Raw genomic sequence first — 15,224 nt, 5'->3', positions numbered from 1 at the left:
CCATAAAGCCCATCAACTGCTCCTTCAGTTCCCTTTCAATCTAGCTGCTGCTACCCTACTTCCATTTTTGACCCCATTCTTACCGGCATTTTCTTTATCCTTTCCTTTACTAGGAATGGAAATAATACATTTAAGTGCAAATATTCAGATTTGCAACATGCATGGGATAATGTAGTCTATACTGACTGTTCTTTGAACAAAGATAGGTATTTACGCAACATATGCTTGTCACCTCGAGGCTCTAGAAAAATCTATAGTATTTATGATTAAACAACTCTCTTCATCATTACCTTCACAGTGTGGGAACATGGCTAGAGAAGGACTACGGACACTTGTTGTGGCCAAAAAATCCCTAACAGAAGAACAGTACCAGGATTTTGAGGTATAATTGTATATACTGCTGCAGCAAACATTTTCAAATAGATCTCGATCATCAGACTCGTAATAAAATAACCTCTGTAGTTCCAGTTACTCAGAGGAGATTTTCTTGAGCCCACTTTGAAAATGAGATGTACTTAAAGCAGAAGTTTTTTTTCTCTCTACATTAACAGCCTAAAGTCTTTCCTATGTGTATGTTTTCCTTCAGACTTTTAATACTACAAGCCCATGATCCAGAACAGAAAGCTACTGAAGTTCTTTTTCAGGTTCCTGGATATCAGAACAGTACCCTTGGACAGTTTGTCAAGTGTGGGTCACCCACAAGCTTTGAGTGGAGAATACAATGATCATTTTTGTGATCTGATGGTCTAGAAAGGGTAGCTTATTGGACCTTCTGGACCATTAATATCATCCAGTCAGCAGGACTTTCTGATCTAGATGAATGGTATGATATTGACACAGTGGCCCCAGAACTTCTGACTAAAGACTTGACTCTTGAAGATGATGCTCGAATGTTAGAAGTTAATAGTTTTACTACTAGCGACATTAACATAGATAAGCATTGTTTTGGAAATAATTAAGCACTTAAAAATAGATGGAGCAGCAGGGCCGGACGATATCCACCCGAGGGTCTTCCGGATGATGGGACATGTGCTGTGCGAGCCTCTGGCCTGTATTTTTAATAATAACTTTTATTTATATAGCGCTTTTAACGTAGTGAAACGTCCCAAGACGCTTCACAGCAGTGTTAGAGACAAACACATCAGTTTGACACCAAACCACAGAAGAAATTAAGGCAGATAATCAAAAGCTTGTTTAAAGAGGTAGGTTTTCATGAGCTTCTTAAATGATGAAAGAGAGGTAGAGAGGCATAGAGGTTTAGGGAGGGAATTCCAGAGCTTAGGGCCCATGCAGCTGAAGGCACGTCCACCGATGGTTGAGCAGTTATAATGAGGGATGTTCAAGAGGCTAGAATTTGAGGAGCGCAGACATCTTGTGGGATTGTGAGGTTGAAACAGATTACAGAGATAGGGAGGGGCAAGTCCATGGAGCGATTTGTAAACAAGAATGAGAATTTTGAAATTGAGGCGTTGTTTAACTGAGGTCAGAAAGCACAGGGGTGATGGGTGATCTTGACTTGGTGCAGGTTAGTACACGAGCTGCTGAGTTTTGGATGACTTCAAGTTTAATGTAGTGTGGAATATGGAAGGCCGGCCAGGAGTGAGTTGGAGTAGTCAAGTCTAAAGGTAACAAAGCCATGATAATAGCTCACTGCACTCTGGAACCGTTCCTACAGATTGGAAGGAGGTTAATGTAGTCCCCATTTTTAAAAAAGGTGGCAAGGCAGACCTGGGTAACTACAGGCCCATAATTTAACATCAGTAATAGGGAAGATACTTGAAAGAATCATAAGGGATGCAAAATATGAATACATGGATAGGGTGGGACATATTTGGGGCACCCAGCGTGGCTTCATAAAAAAGAAGTTATTTTTCACAAATCTAATTGTATTTTTTGAAGAAGTTACAAAGTTGGTGGATGAGGGGAGCCCAGTAGACATTGTTTACTTAGATTCCCAAAAAGCTTTTGACAAGGTAACGCAAGGAGGCTTCTCTATAAGATCGAAGCCTCTGGTATTAGTGGAAATATAGTGAGCTGGATACAGAACTGGCAGGACGCAGGCAGAGAGTAGTTATCGATGGATTTGGAGACCAATCACCAGTGGTGTCCCGCAGAGATCAGTGTTGGGACCATTGCGTTTTACTATTTTTATTAATGATCTGGATTCGGGGGTTGGTGGCACAATTTGCAAATTTGTAGATGATATCAAGATCTGTGCGAGTGCTAGAACTGTAGAAGAGGCTCGCCTGATTCAGGCAGATCTTAAATGTGTTGGGAGACTGGGCTCATGACCGGAAAATGATGTATAACTTAGATAAGTGCAGTGTTATGTATGCGGTCAGGGCAAATGTTCAACATTCATACACCCTCCAGGGAAAGGCATTAAAGATGGTGGAGATAGAAAAAGATTTGGGCATTCTAGTGCATACATCCTTAAAAGTACGCAAGCAATGCCGTGCAGCGATAGCTAGAGCAAATAGGGTGTTGGTGTCTATCCATAAGGCAATTGAGTATAAGACGAGGCACACTGTTTTGTCCTTGTACAAGACCTTAGTCAGGCTGCACTTGGAATACTGTGTCCAGTTTTGGTCTCCTCACATGATGGGTGATATTGAGGCTCTGGAAAGGGTGCAGAAGAGGCCACTAGACTAATTACAATTCTAAAGCATTTTAGTTATCAAGATAGGTTAAAAGATTTGGGACAATATCTTAGAGTAGCATAGACTTATGGGGAATATGATTGAGGTTTATAAGATGATAAAGGGAACGGACAGTTGTCCAGCTGACCGTTTATTTCAACTAAACGATCAGGTTTGGGCAGAACCAAGGGACACAAATTTAAGTTGTATAAGGCTAGATCTAGGTTAGATGTCAGGACGTGTTTCTTTTCTCAGAGAATAGTAGACCTCTGGAACAAGCTGCCCTCTCATGTGGTGGATACAGATTCACTGAACTCCTTGAGGCAAAAGCTGGATTTGTTTCTGGCTGTGGCAGAGATTACTTCTTATAGAAGGTAGGTACTGCACGGAATTTAATAGCCAGAGTGATCTGGACTAGCTTCGATCGCTGAGATGGGTCGGAGAGGAATTTCCCAGATTTTTTTCCCAAATTGGCCTGGTTTTTTAAATCTTTTTTTGTCTCTTCCAGGAGATCACATGGTCACAAGGTTTCAGGTGGGGAGGAGTGTCTAAATTGTAATACACAATTGTGTGGGACAGGCTCACTGGACCAGATGGTCTTTACCTGCTTATTTCATTACTAATCTCATCATCCAATGTCATCTCCACCTGTTCTATCACCCTGGTAAATAGTGAAGTAAAGTAATTATTTAATATCTGCCATCTATCTATTGCTACCTGTGGTATTATCTTGTCCATTCCTTAGTGGCCCTATTCCCATCCCGACCTTCCTTTTTTTATTTACGTGCTTGTAAAATATTTTGCTATTTTGTTTTATGTTCCTTGATTTAATTTCCCACATTACAACAGTGACTACAATTCAATAAATACTTAATTAGCTGTAAAGCGCTTTGAGACATCTGGTGATTGTGAAAGGCGCTATATAAATGCAAGTCTTTTTTTTTATTTCATCGTTTCTCTTTGCCTTCCTAATTGTTTTTTGACTTCTCTCCTAATCTCTTTGTATTCTCCCTTATCATGCTCTCACCTGCTGTCCATGTACTTAATGTATGCCTCTTCTTACGCTCAATTTATCCCTTTTGGCTTTATTCATCCATGGTGTCTCATGTTCGTTTGTTCTTGTTTTTCAGCAGAATATATTTTTCCTGGACTCTGTTGAGCATCATTTTAAATGTTTCCCATTGCTGTTCTACGTCACTGTTGCCAATATTGTTGTCCATTTTATTATGTCTCATGTTCAGGTTTGAATTATTTCACTAACGTTTGTACTGTTGATGGTCTTTCTTTAAAACATTTATTCTGTCTCTGTAACCTCCTCCACCCCTACAACCCTCCAACATATATTTGCGTTCTTCCAATTCTGGCCTCCTGCGCATGCCCGATTTTAATCATGCCACCAATGAAAGCCGTGCCTTCAGCTACCTAGGCCCTAAGCTCTGGAATTCCCTCCCTAAACTCTGGAATTCCCTCCCTAAACCCCTCCGCTTTTCTCCTTCTTTAAGACGCTCCTTATTTTGGACCAAATTTTGGTCATCTGTCCTAATGGCCCAGATTTTGCAGTCAGCTGTGAAGGGACAGCACATGCCACTGACCTCAAAATGCTGGCCACAAAGATTTAGCGGACACTAGAGCATCTATTTTCCCTGTTTCAAAGTGACTTTGAATCTGGTGCCATCTATCGGGATTCTGTGGCGTCCAGCAACAGTGAAGTCATGAAGCAGGCTGATCAGGATTGAAGAATTCTCTCAGACAGCAAACCAGGAAGTAAAAAGCACAGATTACAATTTACTTTTTAATCATTTTGCAGAAAGCGAAACAAAGATTGAGACATGCACATGGGATTAAGGTGGAAGTTGAAATATCAAATTTAAAACAAAATAAAAATTATTTATTATTTTAAAAATCATGGAATTTTTAAATGTGAGGGAATGACACTCCACATTTGTAAAATTAATTTCTCCGGGCCAGGGAGGTTGTTCAGCAATTATGATTTAGTACACGGTTTAAAAACTCAGTGGCACATCATTCAACAAGGCTTAATATTTTTAATAGTTTTTACCGCGAGAATAGCGTGTAAAAAATTTAATTTCACATCAAATCACAAATTCTGCATTTTACACAGTAATGACGATGAGCGCAGTCAGTTTCGTTGTCATTACAACCGTAAATTCGGACCAGTATCACCTTATGCGGCTCGGTGTCAAATGTTGTTTAATAACGCTCCCGTGAAGCACTGTGGAAAATTTTACTATGTTAAATGTGCCAGATAAATTCAAGTTGTTTTTCTTCTCGTGGTAAAGGTGGCAGTGGGTTATGAACGCATCAATAGTAAACCACGTAATTCGATGTAGTGTGGCCAAACCAGGTGTGGTGGCAAGTCCCTTCCTTCAATTAGTGAACCAGCTGAGTTTTTACGATGATTCGGCAACTTTCATGGTCATTTTTGTCTGGTACCAGTCCACAAATTAACATATTTGTTGAATTCTGTTTCACAATGTTCTATTATGTGATGTGAATTGATAACCTCTGGGTTGCTCATCCAGCACATTAACAGGGAGTTACCATTCTCCTACAGGGGTGGCCCCTTAAGACTAATTTCAATTTAGCACATTTCCATGTGGAAAATATGTACACTCTTTCCAGGTTCTCTTTAATATTACTTGAAGTATTCTCAGCTACTGAGCATGCCTCCAAGAACTCGGGACTAACCCGAAGTGAACTTGTAAGCTGCAAGGGAAGGATGAGTCAAGTGATGCATGACCTCAAAAACTTAAAAACTATTGAACTAATCCTGTGATACATGAAGAATAACCATTAAAGCATGAAGACAATCTATCTTTTACTTGTGTCGGAAATTAGCAGCTGAATTAGATACATTAATGTAAGCATAGGGAATTTGCCTGCAATAATTTTGTATCTACAAATCCCCCACCACCAGGGCAGATTTAATTCTGTCCTACAGCAAAATAAAATGATTTATTGCCATGTAATTAACCATGGGATTACTGACCTATAATGTGTTTCAGCAGGTTAAGATGTTTAGTGCAGAAGGAGTCACATGTTATGTCTTTTTAAATATTTGAAATCAAATTTTGGAACAATTAGACGTGCAGCAAAGTTAGAAAAAAATGAACTTTTCATTATGTCAAATATGTCACTGCTAGAAACTGGCAATCCTCACCTCTTGTTCAATGAAGTTTTTTACCATCATATGGTCATTAGAAACATGGACAAAGTCTGGCTATTGCAACTTGTAGTGAACTAGTCTAGAATGATAACCATAAAGTCTGATTTCACTTGATCTCTATAAACACCAAACACAGGCTCAAGCCGAATTACTTGTAATAGTGCTGGGACTGTTGTTGGTATTTCATATATAGATGCCTTCTGAGACGGATTTGAATTTACTTTATTTCCAATGGAATGTGTATGAACTCTGTCTTCCCACTGCAACAGATTTTCCCAGTAATATTTTCTGCCACTAATGAGATGTTAGCTTTTCTATGTAGAAGTCTGTTATGTTCACACTACTGTGATTCAGATCACATCAGTGGGCTTTTAATGGAATCTGAACTGGCTATTAAAACAGGCTATTAGTCATACCTCTATTAACTTTGACCCATTTAGTGTACTCAAAACTATTGGACATGTTCACAGTGAGAACAGAGCAAGTCACAGCATGTTTTGGGTACTGTGCACCAGAAAAGCTATGTGGAATTTCCCTGAGTTTTCTGCTTTTGATCAAAACTAAATCCATTTAAATCTTTGTCACTTATTTAAATCCTGTAAATAGAGGATCATCTTGTTGACAACTAAGTTTAGAATGACATAGTTTGGCCCCTATTTTCCCCAGGATTGGGGGCCGATTTTTTGGCACCCAGCGATCTTTCTGGCATGGATGGATATTTCAAAGTTTACCCAATATTTGGGCGCCGGCGCCAACTAACAGCACCAGAATTTTTGGCGCCATATATTCTGGCGCTGGTGTACGGTATAAAGCTGATTGACCAGAAGCGGTGCATATTCAGGCCACTTCCCCAACAACGTTTTTTTTTTTAAAACCTCGCACAGACACATTGAATACTGTTTGGAAAAAAACATACCTACACTTAACGAAATTGGCGCTGGCCCGCTCCTATCCCTGGCCGAAGGTCCGCCATGGCTTTTTCTAACAAATTACTGCAGTTAAAAATAATTCAGCTGAAATAAATCTTATTTTTAAGGCTCCTCCTTGGTTGAGAAAACTGCAGGCAAATTAAACACACATCTTCCCCACTCGCCTTATTCCTCGAAGTTCCAACTGGATACAAATCGCCAAAGATAATCCAAGGTCAAAAATGCAGAGTAGCCTTCTAATAAACGGCAGGCAAAATCACCATATCAAGAGGAGGCATCCTTCAGCAAACATATAGGGCAGCCTTTTCCTTCGCCGATAAACTCTTCAACGCAGCCAACTTGTCCCGCTGATATCCATGGCCGATGGTCCTCCACGCAAGACAGTGCAACACACTCCAGGCACATTGGAAAGGATCAGTGAATTATATTAAAGACTGGACATTTAATTTTCTTTTAAAATAATCCCCCTTAACTTTTCAATGTTTTAATAGTGTTGCAATGCTTAGGTAGACCTGAATAAACAATAATACATTTGAAGGGATATTTAATTAGCATAAAAATGTTTTTATCCACTAGATTATGGTCTGATCAACCTCATAAGTATGTTTCATGCCCTTGTATTGAAGCCTACCGCCACTCTTGCTTTAGCCCATCTGTTGAAACCCTAATGTGTGCCTTTTTCATTTCCCAATTCAACTATTGCAATGTTCTTCGAGCTGGGCTTGCAACCTCCACCTTCCTTAAACTTTAGCTCATCCAACTCTGCTGCATATATCTTATCCCACATCAAGTCCTGCTGATCCATCACCCCTGTACACGCCGACCTACATTGGCTCCTGGTCCACCAACAGCTCCAATTTAAAATTCTCAGCCCTATGTTTAAATTCCTTCATGACCTCTGCCACCCTAACACTCTAACCTCCTCCAGCCCTAAAATCCCCCCCCGAACTCTACATTCTTCACTCCCCTGACCCCACCATTGGCAGTCGTGCCTTCAATCGTCTAGGCCCCACATTCTGGAATTTACTCACTAAACTTCTCCGCCTCCCTCTCCTTCTGTAAGACCCTCCAAAACCCATCTCTTTGACCAGGATTTTGGTCACCCCTCCTAATAGTTCCTTTCTTGGCTGGTCTGATTACACTTGTGAAGCACCTTGAGACATTTTTCAATGTTAAAGGTGTAGACTTGTTCAGGATCACTGATACATGTACCATGGTCCTGCATTGCATGTATCAATGATCCAGAACAAGGCAGGATCCATGAACACCTTAGTACTGGAATCTGCCCCTGTTTCATTTAAACTTATAGGTTAGAAGGAATGAGACCATTTGACATGTTGAATCTGTGACATTATCCAAAAATATTTTATAGTGCTGAATTAAAAAAATAATGTGCAGGAGTCAGGTTAAAAGTCTAAAATAAATATGTTTATTAAACATTTGCACAGCACAGTTGTACTTAGCTTAACTTATCTTTTACTTTAATAACTTTATTAAATTTCATGTCAAACTTTTAAATGAACAACCAAACAAACAAACAAACAAGCCATCTACCCTCGCCCTTAACGCTGTGCGCCAATCCTGCCCCAGTTGATGCCGCTACCCCTGCGCGTGCCTGTTGTTGCAGACTTCTGCTTCCTCGCCCTCGCCCCCCCCCCTCACCCCAAGGTTTATTCTGGGGTTTTTTCCGACGGGCCATTTCTTGTTGGGTTATGACAGGGGCAGAGCTAACATGTGGAAGGCCCGGGTTCCTCTTCGGAATCATCCTCAGCCTGTGGATCAACCCCTGACTTTTGACTTGGGGTTAGAACGTTCCTGACAGCAATGACAGCTTAGGTGTGTGCCCCCTTATTGCTACTACTACCTCTGTCATCTGTCCCGAAAGTCTTACCATCTCTACTGACAGTCCTGCAATTTCTCCCCTCACCTCACCTATTCCTCCAGCCAGTGTTGCTACTTCATCTCTCAGCCCCGTTAATTCTACCCTCACCCCACTGAAGGTTTCCAGGAGCAATCTCAATTGTTGGATGTTCTTCCCACTCAGTCCCACGAGATGTCCTATGTTCTCTGTATCCTGTGTTTCTGCTTCAGCTCTCCCTTCCACCCTCCTCTGACGTCTCACAGGTGTGGCTTACTGCAACACACTGGGACCCGCAACCTCAGATGGCACACCAAGAAATGCCCTGTCGGTTGATTCGCTCAGGAAAGGGCTTGGAATCCTTGAGGGGTTCACCATCTCCAAATCCAGTGTAACCATCTCATTATTGAAGTCTTCCTGCTGCCCTTCATTCTCCTGATGTAGAATATCTGGAATGGTAGTTTCCTGAACGTGCTCTTCTTCTACTTCAGGTGCACCTTCTGTCTCCTCCTGATGCGCAACGTCTGCAAATCCTAACAGGGATGCTTGGTTAGCAGCATTGAGGAAGGAGAAGCGTAGGCAGCACATGCAGTACGTAACACTTAGCCAACCCAGACTGCAATTCACCGGGCTTACCCTCGGGAAACTGGGCCCAGCTTCCACGTTGATGGTTGGTCTTCTCCTGTAAGATTTAATCATATACGCTATCCTCTGCTCCACGGCTGTTAGTTGCAGTTTATTTGCCGGACCTCCTCCAGTTTGTAACCGTTCCTGGTTGATCTGTGACACCATCTTCTGCAAAGATGAAAATGGAACTTTTTAAAGAGAGGGTCCTTCTAAACACACACACACGAATCACATTTACAGATGTTGTTGCAGTGTATAAATATAAATATAGTTAAAAACGTAAATAAATTTAAATTATTACACAGTCACTGCTTGTCTGATGTCCTGCCACTTCTTTTTGAGCTGTGCACTGCTTCTCGGGGTAATGGACATTGCATTAAACTCTACTGCGACCTGGTCTCAAACTTTTGCGAGTACAGAGGGTTCAAGTTTCTTTTTACCGAAGCTCCCCTTGTTTTCAAGAACTTTCCATCCACTCTCAATTATGTCTACCAGGGGCTCAACTTCTTCCGCGAGAAATCGCTTGGCCCTTACAGCTTCCCCTTCTCCGTTTCTGATCCTTTCGCCTTCTCTGCGCCCTTCCCTTGCATCCATCTTTTGATTGAAGCTATATTTCCTACCTGCAAATTCATCTCTGCCACCAATGGATTTCACTGGTGATCTAGGCAGACTCTACACGTGCTGATTTTTTTTTTTTTTACAGTGCTTGCGCAGAAGGGTTTTTTCTGCGCATGCGCAGAGTTTTTTTTAAAGCACATGCATAGTGCATTTTAGGCGCGCACTGTTAGCTCTGCCCCCCCCCCCCCCAAGATGGACTCGAGTAGCGCGGCGCTACATTTAGCGTTTGTTTCAGGGAAACTAGTGGGGTTTTTTTCGGTGGTGAGAAAAACATGTGTACAGGTAAGTGGATGCCAGAAATCTTCATTGGGGAAAATAGGGGCCAAATGCTTAAAAATAAGTGGCTTATGCAACTTTTTATTGTACTTTACCTAAAGTGAAAAATTTAGACTTTTTCAGTAAGATTCCTGTTATATCTATGTGTGTAATTATGAAGAGTGACATTTATCTATAATTTATTGAAAATGGTACACCAGTACTTCAGATGTCTAATTCAAAATTCTGACATTTAATTCAAGAGGTAGAATTTTGTTTTCATCAAGGTGGAGGATGCTGGTGATGAGGAATGAAAACTTTCCATTTCTGGCACAGAGACATTCCCAGGCCCGGTATAGCGCAGCTGGTGCAGAATAAAGCTTCCTCTACTCTGCCCCAAGAATGTTCCTCAGTCCTAACCTCTTAACCCACTGAATCAGTGTGGCAATTTTTCTAATTGTTCTTATCAATCGTTGTCAATCCTATCTGAATGTCTTTGCCCATTAGTAGTGTGAAATTACAGGCAGTTTTGTTCTGTAAACACATTCTCACTAGGAACGAGATGATCAGCCCAAACTGATTTCACACAGTACCATACAGAAGGGGTGGATTTGAACAGGGTCCAGAGGTGAAAGGTTCACTGTGCCACCCAGTCCCCCCATCCGCAGCTCCGTAATTGACCTTCCTATAAACAAACTTTGATTCTCGCAGCGTGATCTATAACTGATGGAAGTGCCATTTCTCCTCCATTCACCTCGGACTCGTTTGCCAATTACCTTACGTCTGTGTCCTTTGGTTACCAACCCTTCAACCAGTGAAACCAGTTTTTCCTTATTTACTCTAACAAAACCCTTCATGATTTTAAATGTGTCTATTAGATCTCCCCTTAACCTTCTCTGCTCTAAGAACAATCCCAGCTTCTCTAGTCTCTCCATGTAACACATTCCCAGTATGATTCCAATAAATATACTATGGACCCTCTCCAAGACCTTGACCACCTTCCTAAAGTGAGGTACCTAGAATTGGACCCACTACTCCAGCTAATGCCTAAGCAGTGATTTATAGCGATTTAGCATAACTTCCTTACTTTTGTATTCTATTCAGAATGCCAAGAATGCTGTATGATTTTTTTTTTATCAGCCTTATCGACAGAAGATTCCTCTTCTGCAGCCAGGCCAATGTGCCAAGCAAATATGTAAGTGGAATTACGATGGGATTATGTCAGGTCTGCTAGCTGCCATTTGAGTATTGGATAGTTATATTGTGTACACACCAATCAGGAAGCATCTTTTCTGTTATAAACTTGTCCATGTCAAGTTGTGCTTAATCAAATATGTACAAGGCACTGTGCGGGTTGGTGTCACACTAAGAATTTCTCTGCCCAATCTCAGCAATATTTTCCGCTGCAACTTTTATCCGTACAGTCAGTTTAAAAATACTTCCTTGTACTTCTTACAGAACCGATATAATCAAGCAAAGCTAAGTGTTCATGATCGCTCACTAAAAGTGGCAGCTGTTGTGGAGAGTCTTGAACGAGAAATGGAACTTCTCTGTCTCACTGGAGTGGAGGATCAGCTACAAGCAGATGTGAGGCCAACACTAGAGATGTTGAGAAATGCTGGAATAAAGGTCAGAATTGAGTTGTCTATTACAATTTTGATCGGTCATAATTTATTACTAATTTAAGGGTATTGCACTGAAAAACATCAAAGGATATAAATAAAGTGGCAGGGTACTTACCACAGTTCTCCACCACGCAATATTCCCCACCCATGTCCTGTCCTACACTAAATATCAATTGTCCATCATCCCCTTCCTTACTGGCACACATTGGCTCTGTTACCCGCATGTTACATTTTTAAACTCCTTGTCCTCATCTTCAAATCCCTCTGATCTCTTCTAGCTTGAAATGCTGGCACACGCTTAGATGCTCTGACATTTTGTGCATCCTACCGGTCATTGCCTCACCATTGGTGGCTGAACTTTCAGCCATCTTGGCTCCACTCTCTGGAACTCCCTAATAAAAACCCTATTGATTCTTCACTTCTCAATCCTGCTTTAAAAGACTTCTCAAAATCTATCTTTTTGAACCGAATCTTTTGGTCACCCCTCCTAATCTATCCTTCATTGCTTATCTCCCCATCCATTTCAGTTGTGTAGAACCTTGGGCCTTTTTTTTGTTAAAGGCAAGTATATAAGTGCAAGTTTCTTCTGTTGTAGCCATAGTACAACATAACCGTGAAGTGATCAAGTGAAGTATACTGTGGAACATTATAGGCGATATAAGTAAAGTTGATCGTGATAAATCAGGTACGCTGATTTTTACCATTTATTATGTAAATTAAGGTAGACTCTTTAATTGAAGTCATAATTGAAAAACATTGCATATGTTCTGATTGATGGAGGGCCAAAACTGAAGCACACTTAATGAGAAAGATGTGTATTCAATAGTACCTATTCAATTTTAAATTGAAGTAAAATGCATACATAAGAACATAAGAAATAGGAGCAGGAATAGGCCATACGGCCCCTCGAGCCTGCTCCGCCCTTCAATAAGATCATGGCTGACCTGATCATGGAGTCGGCTCCACTTCCCCGCCCGCTCCCCTTATCCCCTTATCGTTTAAAAACTGTCTATTTCTGTCTTAAATTTATTCAGTGCCCCAGCTTCCACAGCCAGCTCTCTGAGGCAGCGAATTCCACAGATTTACAACCTTCTGAGAGATGAAATTTCTCCTCATCTCTGTTTTAAATGGATGGCCCCTTATTCTAAGATCATGCCCTCTTGTTCTAGTCTCCCCCATCAATGGAAACATCCTCTCTGCATCCACCTTGTTAAGCTCCCGCATAATCATATGTTTCGATGAGATCATCTCTCATTCTTCTGAATTCCAATGAGTAGAGGCCCAACCTACTCAACCTTTCCTCATAAGTGAACCCTCTCATCTCCGGAATCAGCTTAGTGAACCTTCTCTGAACTGCCTCCAAAGCAAGTATATCATTTCGTAAATATGGAAAACAAAACTGCAAGCAGTATTCCAGGTTTGGCCTCATTAATACCTTATATAGCTGTAGCAAGACTTCCCTGCTTTTATACTCCATCTCCTTTACAATAAAGACCAAGATACCATTGGCCTTCCTGATCACTTGCTGTACTTGCATGCTATCCTTTTGTGTTTCATGCACAAGGACCCCCAGGTCCCGCTGTAATGCGGCACTTTGCAATCTTTCTCCATTTAAATAATAACTTGCTTTTTGATTTTTTTTCTGCCAAAGTGCATAACCTCACACTTTGCAACTTTATACTCCATCTGCCAAATTTTTGACCACTCACTTAGCCTGTCTATGTCCTTTTGCAGATTTTTTGTGTCCTCCTCACACATTGCTTTTCCTCCCATCTTTGTATCATCAGCTACGTTACACATAGAAACATAGAAAAGAGGTGCAGGAGTAGGCCATTCGGCCCTTCTAGCCTGCACCGCCATTCAATGAGTTCATGGCTGAACATGCAACTTCAGTACCCCATTCCTGCTTTCTCGCCATACCCCTTGATACCCCTAGTAGTAAGGACTTCATCTAACTCCTTTTTGAATATATTTAGTGAATTGGCCTCAACAACTTTCTGTGGTAGAGAATTCCACAGGTTCACCACTCTCTGGGTGAAGAAGTTTCTCCTCATCTCGATCCTAAATGGCTTACCCCTTATCCTTCGACTATGACCCCTGGTTCTGGACTTCCCCAACATTGGGAACATTCTTCCAGCATCTAACCTGTCTAAACCCATCAGAATTTTAAATGTTTCTATGAGGTCCCCTCTCATTCTTCTGAACTCCAGTGAATACAAGCCCAGTTGATCCAGTCTTTCTTGATAGGTCAGTCCCGCCATCCCGAGAATCAGTCTGGTGAACCTTCGCTGCACTCCCTCAATAGCAAGAATGTCCTTCCTCAGGTTAGGAGACCAAAACTGTACACAATACTCCAGGTGTGGCCTCACCAAGGCCCTGTACAACTGTAGCAACACCTCCCTGCCCCTGTATTCAAATCCCTTCGCTATGAAGGCCAACATGCCATTTGCTTTCTTAACCGCCTGCTGTACCTGCATGCCAACCTTCAATGACTGATGTACCATGACACCCAGGTCTCGTTGCACCTCCCCTTTTCCTAATCTGTCACTATTCAGATAATAGTCTGTCTCTCTGTTTTTACCACCAAAGTGGATAACCTCACATTTATCCACATTATACTTCATCTGCCATGCATTTGCCCACTCATCTAACCTATCCAAGTCGCTCTGCAGCCTCATAGCATCCTCCTCGCAGCTCACACTGCCACCCAACTTAGTGTCATCTGCAAATTTGGAGATACTACATTTAATCGTCTAAATCATTAATGTACAGTGTAAATAGCTGGGGTCCCAGCACAGAACCTTGCGGTACCCCACTAGTCACTGCCTGCCATTCTGAAAAGTCCTCATTTACTCCTACTCTTTGCTTCCAGTCTGACAACCAGTTCTCAATCCATGTCAGCACACTACCCCCAATCCCATGTGCTTTAACTTTGCACATTAATCTCTCATGTGGGACCTTGTCGAAAGCCTTCTGAAAGTCCAAATATACCACATCAACTGGTTCTCCCTTGTCCACTCTACTGGAAACATCCTCAAGAAATTCCAGAAGATTTGTCAAGCATGATTTCCCTTTCACAAATCCATGCTGACTTGGACCTATCATGTCACCTCTTTCCAAATGCGCTGCTATAACATCCTTAATAATTGATTCCATCATTTTACCCACTACCGATGTCAGGCTGACCGGTCTATAATTCCCTGTTTTCTCTCCCTCCTTTTTTAAAAAGTGGGGTTACATTGGCTACCCTGCACTCGATAGGAATTGATCCAGAGTCAGTGGAATGTTGGGAAATGACTGTCAATGCATCCGCTATTTCCAAGGCCACCTCCTTAAGTACTCTGGGATGCAGTCCAGCAGGCCTTGGGGATTTATCGGCCTTCAATCCCATCAATTTCCCCAACACAATTTCCCGACTAATAAAGATTTCCCTCAGTTCCTCCTCCTTACTAGACCCTCTGACCCCTTTTATATCCGGAAGGGTGT

General features: G+C 41.6%; 1 protein-coding gene across 5 annotated transcripts in view; it reads left to right on the top strand.

Moving 5' to 3' along the window:
- Positions 1-15,224, top strand: part of atp9b (ATPase phospholipid transporting 9B) — a 468,699-nt gene that overhangs the window by 415,227 nt on the left and 38,248 nt on the right. For all 5 annotated transcript variants that reach the window (XM_070888575.1, XM_070888576.1, XM_070888574.1 and 2 more), the window contains 2 exons: positions 299-382; positions 11,572-11,742. In XM_070888575.1, the coding sequence (XP_070744676.1) occupies positions 299-382; positions 11,572-11,742 (255 nt within the window). The remainder of the gene's footprint in view (positions 1-298; positions 383-11,571; positions 11,743-15,224) is intronic.

Source organism: Pristiophorus japonicus, chromosome 1, assembly GCF_044704955.1.
Source record: "Pristiophorus japonicus isolate sPriJap1 chromosome 1, sPriJap1.hap1, whole genome shotgun sequence".
Taxonomy (NCBI): domain Eukaryota; kingdom Metazoa; phylum Chordata; class Chondrichthyes; family Pristiophoridae; genus Pristiophorus; species Pristiophorus japonicus.
This window is presented reverse-complemented; position numbering and strand designations above follow the sequence as displayed.